The sequence below is a fragment of the Sturnus vulgaris genome, chromosome 3 (assembly GCF_052056855.1).
Source record: "Sturnus vulgaris isolate bStuVul1 chromosome 3, bStuVul1.hap1, whole genome shotgun sequence".
NCBI classification, from domain to species: domain Eukaryota; kingdom Metazoa; phylum Chordata; class Aves; order Passeriformes; family Sturnidae; genus Sturnus; species Sturnus vulgaris.
In genome coordinates, this window is record NC_142245.1 from 99,827,875 (window position 1) to 99,844,591 (window position 16,717).

Consider the following 16,717-nt stretch of genomic DNA (forward strand, 5'->3'; position numbering starts at 1 on the left):
ATCACATATGCTTTTCCATCCATTCTCTTACTCCTACTATTTCTATTTCTATTATGCTTTTAACAGTATTTGAAAAATCCTAAATAAATGAGGAGATATTCTTTCAGGGCAAAACTTGACCTGTTTTCTCTCTTTTATAAGCAATGATGCAAATGAAACAGAGCGAGGTTTATTACTCAAGATGATTCTATGGATTTAGTGGAAAAGTATCATACAAAATAGTCAAGTGAATCACTGAAATGGAAACAAACTGATAATGTTTTAAAAAAAGGGCAAGAAAGAAAAATTTTAAAAAATATTAGTTATTAAATCAGTATCAACATTTGTACGAATATTTTTTACAGAAATTATGCTATATAACCCACAAAGCATCTTTCTGACCCAGAGAACATCCTAGACAGACTAGAAGGAGAAGGGAGACAGAAGGCTGCTCGTTCACAGATATGCAGTGAAGCTGAGGTAAAGAGAGAGAGGGAAGAAATGAGCATGAATACCTGTCCTGAAATGGACACACTTGCATTGCTTGTTTTACTGAATGCCCAGACATTAGTGCTTTGACCGCAATACAGATAATTTACCAACTGGTATCACGTGGTGTCCTTTTTCAGATTACCACTAAAAGCAAGCTAGCAAGACCCAGGGAAAAAGCAGAGTCATCATCTGGCTCCTACTACTATATTGAAAAGGGTGGGTAGAAGTGCTTGGCATTTCTGACCTGTATCATCAACTCTGTAGGAGTAGACAACAAAACAACCAACCTTGAATCTCACAATTCAGGATGAGCCTGCAAGGTTAGGAATATGTAAAATCCTCACACAAAACACAAAAAGCAAACCTGAGAAAGGATTCAGCAGGTAGGGAGTGAAAGGGGGGGTACCTTTCTTAGGCACTTGCTCTTAGTTTAGCTATTTACTCAAATGATGAAATCAATATCTGAAAAACAGTATCCCATTAATTAAAAAACAAACAAAAAAATCCCACCAAAAAAAAAAAAAAAAAAAAAAAAAAAAAACCAAAACAAACCAGAACACCTTCCCCAAGAATAATATTTTGAGAACAGCAATAAAATGCAGAATAACATACCTTTAGATCAACCCCACAAGCCAACTTCCAGGGATGTGAATTAATTCTGTTAGTTTTTCAAACATGAAACTAAGTGACCCAAGCAGCACAAACTTTGTACAAAAGACTTCCTCACAAATTAATCCAAAACTGCCAGTATTTTTAAGTGCTCTCCCCAATATGTGCACAAATGTATATAATGCTTAGAAATCTAAGGCATTACCACACTGGTCTCACACCACCCTGCATTTCTTCTCTACTCTTACCAATCCCATCCTTAACCTTGTCTCAGCAGTCTAAAATGCAGATTACAAAGCACCAAGAGTTCTGCAGAACTTGTAAAGCTCCCAAAGCTTTAAATACGTATCTGTAGAACCAAGCTATGCAGCAGTTAAGGTTAAGCAGTTAAGCCATGCAATTTGAGTTTAGCCTTTTTATACACCTACTTCTGACTGTATTCTTTCTGCTGCTTTATTCTATTTTCCCCAGCAGTATTTCTGATTCATTCAGTAAATGGACAATTGCCCAGATTTTGCCCTCATCCTGTGACCCATTAAATGCTTACCATCTGCATTCTACACTGAATATAAAAACCTTACATTTTATGCAGCTCTGTCCATAACATGGTAAGACTACATACAATAAATGTAAACTTTGCAATTATTTTGTAAGATTAATATTCCTATTCTAAAGGTGTATGACTAGCACAAAAAATATGAAAGCCCAAAGGGTAAAATAAATTCCCACTAACTTTGGTTGCTCAATTTCGGACACTCAGTGCCTAGTTTTTCAGTCAGTACTTTTAACAGAACTTCGACTGGAACTGTATGAAAAAACTATGTTTTAAAATATAAATTCAGCTGCTATTGTGAATTCTATCCAGCATGCCTATAAATCAGGCCCAAGTATCTCAAAACACAAGCAAAATTTCAAATCATCACTACAATCTATTTTTTCCCCCCTATTCGTTCTCCAGCTCCCCCCCAAAAAAAAAAAAAATCTGATTTACTAGTGATTTGCATTCCAAATAAAGGAGCGCCTATGGAAGAGTTTGTGAGCACTGCTGGGCAGTGTTAAGAGTCACAGGGGTAATCATCTGACACTTCTGACTTTTGAGCATCTGCTATCACAGGTAATATATACACTTGGTAAATGTCTTTAATACTTACATTTTAAAAGAAAACACACAATTTCTACAACAAAAATCAGAATTTACCTGTTTGCCATGACCTCTGGCTTTCAGTTCACAGCATTCATTTCTACCACTTGCACTCATTTCCACATGGAAAGACGTTTCATCCCTTGCCAATACTACAGGAAGCAGAATGAGAAACAGATTCTCTGGGACCCCAAATTCCATTGCATGCACTCCCAGCTCCAGCAGTGAGATAATACTTGCATCCACACAGTGTTTTAGTTCAGATCAGAGGGGGCTGCTGCAGCCTCCCAGTTATCTGCTCTTCATGTGCTTCGGCAAGTGCTGTGCAATGGTGTCTGGATCCACAAACCTGATTTCTTTTAAACTAAACTAACTAGAATATCTGCTCCAAAGGCAAGGGAACATTTAGCACATGGACTAACGGCGGCAAAAGCAGTATTTCCCAAAATTATTATAGCATCCATGTTGGATCCTCAATGATTCATCCCACAGAAACACTTTTCCTGTACTGTGCTACTTGGTTTGGTAAACAATGCCAAAATTTAACATTCAGCCTTTTCCTAGCTCCATCTCCCATCTTAAGCCATGCTGACCAGTGTGGAATTGACAGACAGCTTCATTGTATCCACAAACTGAGACAGATGAACTTGCCGTCACATACACAGCTTGCCTTGAAAGGGGGACAAAAAAATATGTGGCCGCCTCGGAGACAAAAGGAATAGACAGCAAATGAGCAGGAACAAGGACAGAGCTGGACATCATCTTGAAAGCTTCCCTGAAAACCAGCATTCGACCTAGCAGTAATTTAGTTGGCAAGTGTTATATATATAAACTTCAACAACTGGAAATGGTATATTTGTGTACCTTTACGTCAAGCTCTTATAACATTTTGAGTATGGGTAAAATACAACTTTCTAAATAGCATATGACTTGGTGAGCAGAACTCCCACAAAGAACAAAGACAACATGTTCTTTAAAGCTGCATGATGCATTCTTCAAACCAAATTATAATGTACCTCCACAAGGTCAAAAAACCTGTTCCAATAAGCAGCTTCAATTTTACAGAAGAAATTAAAAAGAAAAAAAAAAGCAAACTCTAACCAAGATCTATTTAAAGATGAGATTTCATGGGGGGAAAAGAATATCTTGCTGTAGAGTGGCAAGTTTCACCCTGAGAAATTATAATTGAGCACGTGTGCAAGAAGACAAACAATTTTTATTCCTCCTCGAATACAGGGTATCAACAGATCAGCCAATGAGAATAACACCCCAAAATCTTACAGAGAGAGCAATGTGTAATGGAAAGTTATGTGCACATAAGAATAAAACACATACAACTATAATACAAATTATCACCACTACTTATTCAGCAATGAATGATGTGAGTGTGTTTAGACATACTAAGCTATTACGGATCCTGCTGTGTGTAGCCTAGCAATTTCAAAATTAAGTCCACTATTTTGGTTCAAAACTAGTCATACAAGCACTGCAGTTTACAGGCACAACTCATGCCAAATATAAGAGTAAAACATGAACACAAATTAACAGTTTTAATATTTGGACTAGCTACACAAAATACAAATCCATTATATCATTAACTGTATTAAGCTAGCTACATAAGAAATTATCCATTGGCATGACCTCTGCAAAAGTCAATAGAAAGTATATAACTCTTACATGCTTTTGTAAACACAAAGTTATTGCTAAGGAAAAACTATTTAAGGACTCAGTTCTTAACATAATGAAAAAAGTTACTGTCACACGGATTTTCATCAGCAAGAGGAAATTCTACCATAACATTGGATTTGAACAGCTGGAAAACTCCAACTTTACAACACAGAGAGCATCTTTAATAAATCATTAAAGAAATTTAAGTCCACACTAAAAAGAAATACAGAAGTCTTTTTCTTCTACAAAACAAATTTTAATATATGCAAATTTTATCTACTAATTGAGATTTTAGGTTAAGCTTCCTCTTCATATCAGCTATATTTTTATATCAAAAGCCAGTTGCTGCAGTCAAGGCCTCCAGAATCCTGCTACTTCACAGCACAGAAAGCATTTGCTTCATTCAGAAAAGCAGTCAAAGCAGAGAGGGAATTTTACTGATATAGATAATTCCTAAGTGGATGGCACAAGTTAATCACAGAGGCCCACACAGTCTACTAATAATCCACTGAAAAGCAGCAACACAATGGCACAAAGTTTTGCTTACTAGCAAGGTACTGAGAGACACCCAAAGAGCTAGATTTACAACAAAATATCTCAAAAGAGAAACAGCAGTTTAGCAGGTGAAGCACCAAAGATGACCCAGGAATGTTGCATTTTACTCTTTCTGCCAATGACCCACACAAACTCTTTGGAAGTTACCTTGTCTTGGTGCTTCTCTATTTTCTCTTTTTTAACAAATTTTCTCCAATAAGAAGAAAAATAAGTATTCAGACCTCTAAAATGCAATAAATGCCTGTGGCCTCAATAAAATGCTTTGGATGAATTAAAGTTGATGTGGGGGTTTTGTTTGGGGAGTTGTGTTTTCCTGCGGGTTTTTGTCTGTTTGCTCTTTTGGGGGTTTTTTTTTTAAGTTATTCTTGGGGAAAAAAAAAAAAAAAGGCACTTCTGTTCTTACTGCTGATGAATTAGACTTTGAAAAAAGATTACCCAGATAGAAGCAGAAGCACTGAAGCCTACCTGATCATGTGCAGAGCCTAAAATAACAAGTTTAAGATGCAAGATGCTTCAGACAACCATCAAGAACCTGTGGATATGGCAATTCTGTAGATAGAGATTTAGGAATACTCCAATCTCCCTCTTAGCCACACCATGGTACATATCCCCCCTAGAATTCAGTTTTTCCAAGGTGCAAGATACCAGCACTACTTGTCTCCCTGTCCATAGTAATTTTTGGCCCTCCATTCTACCACATAGAAAATTATGACCTGTGCTGCCTCCCTTATCTGACAGGGCCAGTGAGCAAGGTGCACTAAGCAGCATCCCTCTTCTCCAACCTTTAGCTCTTCTTTTCAACATCTATGGCTACTAGAGAAAAAAAGACCTTTTAGAAAAAAAAAAAATATTTACTACAAAACCACTTTGAAATGAGTTCTTGCAAGAGCTCGGAGATCAAGACAGAATAATATACACACACCTTAAAAAGACCTTAAAGCCAAGACTTTGATGTTTTTCCTAAATCTGTGGGGCCACTTTAGTTGTAACATTTTAAACACAAACCTCTTCAAGCACCACATTTGTTGACACATACTTGTCAAAAATTGCCAAACCTTACCAAAATTAATGAAGCATCAGCTGTGCCTTGTTCTTTAAACATGATTATTTTCTTGTTCCTGCTCCAAGTTCAGTAAAAACTATTTCCCTTTCTCACCAAAACAATGAGCTGAAGAATGAAAAACATCTAGAAGAGCTCACAAAAAGTTGGTTATGACATACAGCATTAATGTTTCTCCACAGCAACCAGACAGCAGTATTGATGGATATTCTTCCAATTTCTAACCTTCATCAAGTATAAAAACTTGTATAATTATCCAATAATTGCCTAACGCCAGACAGCTAAGAACTAGAGAATAAGAATGACTTATTTGAAACCAATGTCAATTTTCCAACTACTGCCTGAAAGTTGCTGCACTAATATTAAAGGGGAAAAAAAATGGGGGAGGGAAATAACATCTTCCACAGTAAAACTGAAAAAGGAAATCCCATTACAAGGCTCAAAAATCAAAGTGATTGGTAATTTTCTTCAATTCATTGGGAAATCTCAGGAAGAGGAGTTCAGAGTTACTGGCAAAGGTATTTGATAAAGCTGAAAAATACTTAATAGTTCAGAGAACCTTTCTGCTCTGAATGATAGGAAGAAAACAAGATTCCTCTTTCAACCTAAAGCATTATAAATCTTGCAAAAATGCTTTCAAATGCATTTTTATTCAATTAATACTCGGTGCCTTATATGATGAAAATATAACTAATTAACACTCCTGCTATGACGTCTCAACCTTGCTTCACATGGGTGAAACATGAAGAAATGGAGGATAAGCAGCAGCGATTAGTTTGCAATCATATCAGTATGGGAGATGTTTGTATTAAGGCACAACGTTCTTTGTAGTAAAGACTGCATTACAGAGCATTTATACAGTATCCAGTGTGAAGGGACACTTTCAGATGAAACCTCCAAGCACAGCCTTCTAACACCAGCCACTTCCTTGAAGTGCACGCTCCAACCACTTGTGTTAGTCAACATCAACATCACTGGCAAATGCTTTTTAATATTGGACACATATGCTTCATCTTCCCATTAATTTATTGGCAGCTGAAAGGACTTACACATAAGATCCTAAACGTTTTATTTCCAAGCTGGTTTCAGTCCAAAACATCAAATCCAATTATGACATAGGTTAGTAATAGTATTTCTATTTCCAGTATTAACTCCCAGTTTCTAGTTTGCAATTCTTAAGTATGCTACAGAGAGTGAAGCACATCATGAATAACATGATGTAAGCAATAGTAATCTGGTTTGTGCAGTAAATGAGCATCAAATCCAATAAGCTTTTTCAAAGAAGGCCTACTTAATCATTACTCAGAATTACTCTAAGACAAATTGTATGACTAAAGATGTAAAATAAAACATCAATGTACATTTTGTACTGAAAACAACCAAAACTAATTAATTAAGGATAGGAAGATATTGGCTAAAGGGCATTCTCTCTGATGGGCTCTTAAGATGCACCATTATAGATCACAAGTTGTCAAAAAAAGCTATTTATTCATGGGAATACCCAAAATCTAGGATGCAAGTTTGGTTCAAAGGTGAAATCAGAATAAGAACACTGGCTTGGGCTTTTTGTTTGTGTGTTTTGTCTTCTCTCTCTAGAAACAATAAGGACCTAAACCACTTGCTTCTGTTAAGCAAAAACTGGTTTGGCCAGTTAAGGATTGCAGATCTCAGACTACCAGAGAGAAAGAGTTCACAACACCAAAACACAATGCACAGCCTGGCATTATGTTGGCAAAACACAGTTCCTAATAAAGACCAACTCAGTTACTGCACTTTTAAAACCATGGATTTTTATCACACACTTGCAGTGCATATGCACACAAGATGAACTCAAAGTCTCTACCCTGTCACATCTACCAGCAGTACATGGATAACAAAATCAGCTGGAAAATAACACAATTTGAAGTATTAGAAAGCAGACATTCTTTATTACAGTGCTGGACACTTTCAGAGGATATCTTCTCTAATCAAATGTGTGTGTGAAACTTTACAACAGAGTATTTATTCCATCATGATCATACATATTCATTACAGCGCACTTCCTAGCTAATAAATATACATCATTTTTCCTAAAACTAATTTGCATGCATCTGTCTCGCATTGGAAGCCCTTTTATGATCCTAGAGGGTCATCTAAAGGGATCTCTGGTGGTCATACTCTATGAGTGCCTCAATATTACAGGTGACCTTTCCTTGAACTTTTTTTTAGTCATATACTGTTACTTCTTGAGACAGAACTTTGCCCAAAAACCCACTATATTCCTCATTATCTGTTTATCCAATAGTTCCAGCTATGTTTACCATCCTGTGTGCATACTTTTACATTCCCTTTTTTGCTAGTTAATCTTTAAGCTCCATCTAGCAACTCCAAGGAAAATGAAAATTTTTATTGTGTCACCTATAAATACACAGTCTTCAAATATTCGAACAACAAATTTTTATTTTAAAGCCCAGAGAACCACTACAGGGTCTGAAATTCTGCAAAAACTTTACAAGCTACTCACTTTCCTAGGCATTTAAAAATAAAACAAAATAACCAACACCTATGGAGGTATATTTCTCAAATGCAACCAGAAACTGACATTTTCTCAGTTAAGATCTGCTTCACTACAATTATATTCTCCTGGTATGTGAGAAACCTAAATACATTTTAAAATAAGCAACAGACATTGAAAGTAAGTCTCTTGGCCATATAGCAAGCACAAATCTGATAACAACAGTCATCCTAATCAGCAAGCAGAACAAATATTTCCCATCTTTAAAATGGTCAGCTCCTCAATGCTCTCCATAGCAAGAAAAAAAAAATAGGAGAGGGCTTCACTATGCTCTCCCTTGAACAAACTACTATCCAACACATTGGATATTCCTCCACAACACATGTATTCTATCCAACACACATATTCCTCCATGTCTGTTACCCTCCTGCCTTTCCCAGTTCAGGAATAATCCCCATGAGATCAGCCAAGCCTCATCTCCAAGCACCACAACAGCAGCCCTTTAAATATCTCAATTATGCAGCAATCCATCCAAGCAATAGACACTACTTTGAGAGGTTACATCTTTCCAAATTAATGCCATTTTTTAATAATATTTTAGTAACACTTAGAATTATACTTCTATATTAAAATATTTTATCTGACTTCTTACATTCAGTTCCATTACAGAAAGTTATTTGCTAATGTATTCTATGGGTGGACCTTCTACAGATCTCAGCTACCACTGAACTTCTAAAATTCCTGCAGATTTGTGATGACCTCACATTCTTTACAGCCTTTCCACCAGGAAGAATGAAACCCAATTCATTTTAGTCTGGGCCTTCAGTCCACTTTTTCGATGACATGCTTAGTCAATTGAATGACTGAGGTTTTGTAGATGTGTGTATTTATATATATATATATATATATATATAAGATTGAGAGGAAGCAATAGAATCAAGAGTATTACTCAGCCAAAGGCAGGTCAGAAAGGTTAAGAATGATCTGTACAGATGCCATTACAGTATAGAATATACCACTGTAGTAATACCACTATTATGCTCAAAAGCCACATTTCAGACTAAGTACACTTTCTGCAGCTTAGGTCACTTTAACTGGAAATAGAAGAAAACACCAAAATCCCAACTACAGTAAATCACAACACAATAGCCAAACCAAACTAACTTCACCTTTGGATATATTATTCTAGAATAAAAAGAAGAGCTATGGAAGTTTTCCTTTGTAAAAGCTAGCACTTACCTAAATTTGCAGACAAATTGAAATTATCAAACAGATCTGTTCACTTAAACAAGTGCTAAAAGACTAGAAAAGTTGATTCAACTGATGCTGAATTTAAAATACTTCCCAAATGAAAGAAGGAGAATCAAATATCCATACTGAAACACTACATCAACTTTCTTTGTAACACAAATACTGTGAAGATGCACACACCAAGCAAACAGGTTTTCACTTGGCTACATGTAGTTGTCCTCACTTCTCAGGAGAAACTAAACACCCAGTCTAGACTCCCTAGTTCAAGGGAAACAAGGAAAAAAAAATGGGCACATTACTCAGGAAAAGCGCACATTAGTCAAAATTATAAATGTGAAGAAAGACTTCTGTAATCAAGGCTGCAGAGGATGTATCACAGTGCTCCATTAGGTCAACACAGAACAGGTAAACAGGAGTTAAGAGTCAACCAATATCAGGACTACTGAATGATAAAGATGACTCATCTCTTTCAGTTCTATTAGTTTTTAGAACTCTTGCTTAAAGTCAGCCCAATACTTAAGAAAAAGCCCATAGAGAGAAAAGATCGACATATCTGTGGTACAAGAGATTTACAGCAGAAACCCTACAGAGACAGAAAGCAACACAGTAGTAACCATGCACTCTGTAAAAAATGACACTTGTCATCTCCCTCATGCCTTACTCTTTTTTCTTTATTAGACTGTTCTTTGAGCACTCCACTGTTTCTTTTCAACATCCTAGAACTCCAGTATTTTCCTAGCAATTTCTGAAGCCCATTTTGGATTCTACCATGAGCATAGGTGAGCTTACACCACCTCAACAACTTGCATAAGGATGTGAAAAATAATGTGACAAAACAAAGCAGGTTAAGGTAAAGAGTGTTTAGTTTAGATGTTTACTGTAGAAACCTTAGGTATAATTATATTGGAGTTTTTCCACTGCTTTGCAAAAAACTGAAGAAAACACACCCAGTATGAAAGCATGTGAGATAACAAAATTCACTGTTTTTGTAAGTATTAAAGAATTAAAGCAGCTCTGTAATTTACATCCTCACAACAATATTAATGAACCTGAATAACAAAGATGTATTTCCTTCTTGCACTAAATCTTTATATCACTTAATGAATGGCCCATCTTTTCTAACACTATAACCAGTGTTTGCTTTCTTTTCCAAATCTCTTCATGAGAGATTTCACCTCTTCCTTGAGACAGCCACTTTCCTTCATCAATTTTTCTTCTTCTCCCAACCATTTCATCCTTCTTTACATATTTTTCATTGTAGAGTTAAGTCTTTACCTATTGTTTGTTAAGTAAGTCAACACCTAACCACTAACAGTAAAATCTGGAAAGGTGTCACTGCAGAGGACCCTTCTGCTGATACATGCCCTCCCTTCCAAGAGTCCAAAGGGAAGTTAAGAAACCACTAAAAATTTGGCTAACAAATCCAAACAATTCAAAACATCCACTCATTGAGAACAGCACATACAGAATGAAGAACAGAACTTTATTTCCTGCTTTTTTTTCCCACTAACTATAGTCTCTATCTATCATCACAGATCATCATATTTTGCCATCCACCCTTCATTCACCCAACAGCTGCTAGCAGCACATAAGGAAAATACAGGGTAAAACAGGGGCACAATTTGCTTATCCTACCACTCCCTTGCCTTCAGCCGTTTGCATTTTACACACCCATGAATGCTAATTTTACTCACATCTGTTACTTACAAACTTCCTGGGTCGTATCTGAAAAGTCAGCAATGAGCTGCTCTGGGTTCCACAACCATACACAAGGGTCTAAGAATCAGTGGTGAAAGAAGGAAACTTCACTTTATTCTCTTCTAGTTTGATAATGCTTCAGTCAAACGTTAGGCCATCTAAATTCTGGACACTTATACAGGACAAACATTTTTATATCCATTTCATGTTTAGACAAAAAGGGTTTTTATCAGACTAGAACATTTCAGCCCTCAGGAGGTTACGTTATGTTGCCTTGGCAGAAAACAAGGGATGATAAGGCATCACTAAGGCTCAAAATTTTGGTAAATTACAGAGACCTAACTAGGAGATATACTCGGATGTACCCTGCAGGCAAATCAGGTACATAATGCTTCTCAGCAACATAGCCTACCCCACCTCCAAACCTTGCCTTTTCTCCAAACTACAGCTGTGCTCAACTCCAAGGCATCAAAATAAAGAAAGCAAGCTAAATTGCTTTCTTACATCATATACATGTAAGAAATAAATATTTCATAGATAGATACAAGGAAAAAAAATTCCTGCCCACTCTCCTTGAGGGCTTGAAGGTGAAACACTGGCTCAACATACATCAGTGCTTTTATGTGGAACCAAGTGTGTTAAAGGCATGATGAAAGCAACTTGGGTAACTGCACAAAGAAGCATATGCAGAAAATTATGTAAAGGTACAGCAAAGTGGCTTATGATCACTAAATGAAGTAAGTTTGTGTGGTTCATGCAATTCATGTTTAGGAAGATTTTGATTTTTATGCCTATTTTAAATAAAAAAACTCAGTTTAGGTTCTTTGAAGATTGATGGCACTCACGTAGACAATTACATTTAATCTACACAAATAAGCAAACTTAACCAAATAAAAGCTAAAACTAGATTGGAAAAAAAAACAAACCAAAAACCAAGAAAAGTGTGGAAATATCACAGAAATATTTTTTCTTCTGTTGAAAAAAATACCCCTTATTTTTACATGCTGAAATTTAAGTCACGTGAATAATCATAAGCATGGCATTTTATTCTGTCCACATATCTTCATACAGCTATACTGATAGTAGTTGGAGCCACATTCTTCCTTTTCTCATCTAGAACATAATCACTGAAGTTCAGACTGATAATCACTTAGTTCAGACTATATTTCAGGATCTCAAAATCAATCTCTTAGACAACTCGTATAAAAAGTTGATGTTCATACATTGTCATAGTCAGTCTCCTATCTCCCCTGCTCAACTATTCCTCTACTACAAATTATCTATTTCTACAACACATGAAGGGCAGAAATAACCCTTACAATTTCTGTACAATTTTCAGTAAAAAAAATTTTGCTCCCTCTGCTGGAAGCAGTGAAAGCAATGATTATTCTCTGAACTCCCCTAACCTCACAGGGACCAAAACGCCAAAAAGAAAGCTTTGCTCTCCTAGAATCACTGTCAAAGCAAATTTAAATCTTTCCAATTTAATGACAAGTAAGCTGACACATAATCAAGATAAGTCATTTGTCAATGGACAATCAGTAAGGTAGTGAGAGAATTGGAAACAGACCAAAGTCCAATACATTATTTGTCAGGCTTCACCTTAAAGAAAGAAACAGAGGCATAAATATGACATGAGAACAGCCAGGAAAACCATGAAGCTAGGTGACAGATGTAACTACAATAAAATAATTCAAGTTGCAACCTCAATGCATTATACAACATGTGATACCCTAGCAGCCAAGTTTTTATGGCAAACCTTCCCATACTTCTCTTGGGAAGTTGTCCAGGCAGGAAGGACATGGCTACTTTTATTCCTTCTGTCCCCTGAGAAGACAAGGGGTATGCAGTACATTAATATTTATTCACTCATTCATTACCTTTAAGGACCTAATGTGACACAGCTGTTGACAGCATGCTTCCTTCCCTGAGCAGCCAACTTACCTTCTCCATGATGTGAAAATAAACAGTTTTTTACAAGGCTTTTCACTCCCAGGCAGTGATTTTTTTTCCTTACTACAAAATATAGAAGAAAGGTAAGCTTGCTGTAGGTTCTTGCTCACATAGAGCACCTTCCCTTTCATCAAATAACAACAGAAAAATTGGCCCAAGAAGCCAAAAAAGAATACATTAACTTTTCCATTCAGCCATTCAGGTTATCTTGGTGCAAGACAAAACGAGAGCCAAAGGAAAGGTTAACACACCAACAAGTTACTACATAATACCTTGTTGGAGATACACACAAAAAGAGAAAACAAGTTCTTCTCCATTCCTTTAGCTACCTGGTAGCTAGTACTCTCGTTCCAAGGAAAAAATGTCCAGGAACAGCAAATTGTTAAAGTAATAAAGCTTTTCTTTTGCAACACAGTTGGGCACACAGAGGAGACTGCTGTGTCAAATGGCTCTGATGGAGCTCACGCTTCATCTTCTGCACTGATCTCCAACTAACACATAACCAGCACCATTCTCAAATCTCTGCCTCTAATTCTGCCAAGCATTAAGTAAAAAAGTAATCAATTTCTCACACTTGATCCACACAGAGATGTGGATCTAATTGATTAATCTTAGAGATAGCAATTTCACCTTGAATTTAAATTTCTACTTCCATCCACTGCCAAATAGGGAAGGTTCTCCATTCATTTGTTTGAACATCAGGGAGTAAGGCAACATGAACACATGCTACCTCAATTTGTCTTCCAAGAGTTATATGCCTTAGCAGGATAATTAGATAGTAAGGGCTTAAACCTAAATCACAATTTAAGCAACATTTTCAATAAAGATTATTAATGACTTGTGGTCAAAACCAAAACTGAGTGGAGAAAAAAAATCCCCTACTGATCTCCAGCAGTTGAGTCCTGGTATTATACCAGAGTGCCTATTTCAAGCAGCTGCTATATTGGTATGACTATAGTCATAGTACAGATTTGGAGCAAGTACTGGAGACAACGGAGACAATGTACTAACCAAAAAACCTTCATTCTTCTATTATTTTTTTCAAAGCAGTGCTACATTTTCATTCTGAATATGCTTATAGTATCACCAAATGTCATGCATAATCTCTGAGCAAACATACCAGAATATCAGCACTTTCTTTTCCTTTCCTGCCCTCATTATCTCCTTCACTCCCTTTGATTTCATTACACTGAACACAATTCACATTCTTTCTGTATTACAAGCTTACTATCAAGATGGAATCTTGCATTGAGGTTGCAAAAGACTTTGCCTTTTTTATCAGTCTTTTTATAGTTATGTTCTCCTCAGTGCAGCATAGTTTTGAGGCTCTTCAATTCATACTCCAGTCACAATCAGTGCTCTTCATACACTACTGGACCTATATTATGTACAGTCCACTGATGTCCAAAAACAATGTATGTTTGACTTCCAACTGCTTATAACAAATCTAAACTACACGTTTAGCCACCCTCCAACATGACTACTCCCAAAAGCTCCAACAGAGCTCAAAGTGTACTTTAGAAAAACTTCTTAACTCTACAGGAACATCTGTTGCAACATTCAATACAGGGAAGTTTTCCAGGCTTTGATAAAAAGTAACTTCATCATCACCAAAATGCCATACTCATAGCATTGAAACAATTTTGATAGCAGCCACACCATGTCATAAAACAAATTAATGACTATTAATATGAGTAGTAAATTACACACCACCAGCATCACGACAGAAAAAGATGGTGAACTCTGATGTGTTTTACAGTACCCTGTAGAAGGTGTACATTTTATGGAAATAAACACACTGCACCCGGCAAGAGCAGCTTACTACTGCAGGTATGAGGCACCAAGCCACGAGGTGCCATCGATCCCAGCCACAGGTATCATTGCAAGGGGTGCCCAGTATCTATTCCATCACAGCAAGCTCAATTTCAACTTGCCTGTTTTACCAGTTTTCTAGAAGGTACTCTTTCATTAATATCCTTAACCATTCAAACAAATGGCTGGGGAATGGGGGGAAGAAAAAAGAAGAATGAGTAACTTAGTCACTTCCAAAATACTTTCACTAGGCATGCTCCTTCCTCTGTATTTAATTTCCAGTTACTTCTTTCACTTATTAGGTATATTTCGTAAAACCAAGACATCAAAGTCTCCCTCTGCTATCTGTTTTCTTTGATGTGTTTCACCCATATGTACATAAATGAAACATTAAAAAAAAAAAATCCTAACCTTAAATTTCTTGGTGCTACAAAATTTGTATCAGTAGTTACTTCAGATTACTTTTCATATGTATTCCTAAATGCACAAATATTCTGTAGATTTAGGAGGTCTAGACCACTTCCCTCATAAACAAAACATTCTGGTCCAACTTCAGTGATTAAACTCAGCAAACCTCAGTTTCCCAATCTTATTTTGTAATCTTCCGACGTTTCGTGAAGACATCAGGATTAACAGCCTTCAAGAATTTTTATACCACTTGGACAATAGATACCACAGAAAGGCTCTGCCTACAAAGCACACACGAATTCCCAGCAGCATTGTGAGCGGCGCATATTATTTAACACCGCGTGTAAACCCCCCTGGCAGGCGCATCCAGGCGCAGCGTGCTGCTTTGCATTTGCAATTATTACCCAACCTCTGCATCCCTTGAGCTGACACCGGCCTCATTCCCAGCTGCGGATCCACATCTGCCGACTGACGATGCCAACAAGTTGGGGCGAGGCAGGGCCAGGCAGGACAGCGTTGGATGCGGGCGGGATGCTGGACCAGCCGGGGCGGGCACGGAGCGGGCGCACCTGCCCGCCAAGCGCGGCCGCCGCCCCGGCGCCCCCCCGCCCGCGGGTGCGGAAAGGAACCGCGGCCGCCCCCCGCTCCGGGCGCTGCCCGCCCGGCCCCCGCCCCACGGATAGACGGAGGGGTCGCGGGGGGGACGGGGCGGGGCAGGACGGCGCGGAGCGGGGGCGCGATGAGGTCCCTCCCCGGCGAGCCCGCGGGAGCGGCGGCGGGGCGGGCGCCTCCCCATCCTCACCTGGTCGACGGGCAGGCGCACGGCGTTGCTGAGGGGCTGCAGCAGCGTGGAGCCCGTGGTGCTGGTGGCCATGGCGAGGCCGGGGAGCCGCTCCCCGCTCGGGCTCCCGCGGCGGCGGCGGCGGCAACAACGGCGGCGCGAGCGGCCCCAGCCCCGCACGGCGCCGTGACAACAAGGGGCGGGCGCGGTCCCGCCGATGACTGACAGCGCCGGCGGCCAATCGCTGCGCGGCGGCGCCGCGGAGTGACGGGAGGGCTCGCCCAATCCCCGCCCCCCGGCGGGCTGGGCGGGAGGAGGTGGCGCCGCGGCGGCCGCTCCGCGCTGAGGGTGGGTGGGAGCTGCGTGCACCGCGCAGGTACCGAGCAGCGCCGGCGCTGTCTTGCCTGGTCCCAGCTTGCGCTAGGTGGGACCTTCTTCGCAGGAAGAGTTATTAGACATTGGAATGGGCTGCTCAGGGTGGTGGTGCAGTCGCCGTCCCTGGAGGTGTTTAGGGAAAGACTACTCAGTGCTAGTCTAGTTGGCATAGTGATGTTCACTCATAGGCTGGACTCGATGATCTCGGAGTCTCTTCCGACGGGATTCTGTGATTTGGAGGGCTGGCCTCCGCCCAGGTGCGCGGGGTGAGCTCTGAGGGCGCCGGTGGGTGATAGATGCGGGCACCTGATGGTGACACTTCCCCGCACGGGTGGGCAAGGCAAGGACAGGCGGACAGGGAGCGCAGTGCTGGCCGGGTCGGTGCCCAGGGCCCAGGTGGCCTCTGAGGAGGTGTCTGTCGCTGAGGGTAGCGCCAGACCG

The 16,717-nt window shown here is 39.2% G+C and overlaps 1 protein-coding gene across 3 annotated transcripts in view; it reads right to left on the reverse strand.

Annotated features, from left to right (window-relative positions):
• The window catches only part of MBOAT2 (membrane bound glycerophospholipid O-acyltransferase 2), a 93,449-nt gene extending 77,334 nt beyond the window's left edge, over nucleotides 1-16,115 (reverse strand). The window contains exon 1 of one of the 3 annotated variants that reach the window (XM_014895004.2): nucleotides 15,923-16,115. In XM_014895004.2, the coding sequence (XP_014750490.2) occupies nucleotides 15,923-15,994 (72 nt within the window). In that variant the 5' untranslated portion in view covers nucleotides 15,995-16,115. Of the gene's footprint in view, nucleotides 1-15,529; nucleotides 15,547-15,922 lie in introns of those variants that run through there. The other 2 variants (XM_088162386.1, XM_088162388.1) reach the window with 2 other exon arrangements.
• Between the last annotated feature and the right edge of the window lie 602 nt (nucleotides 16,116-16,717).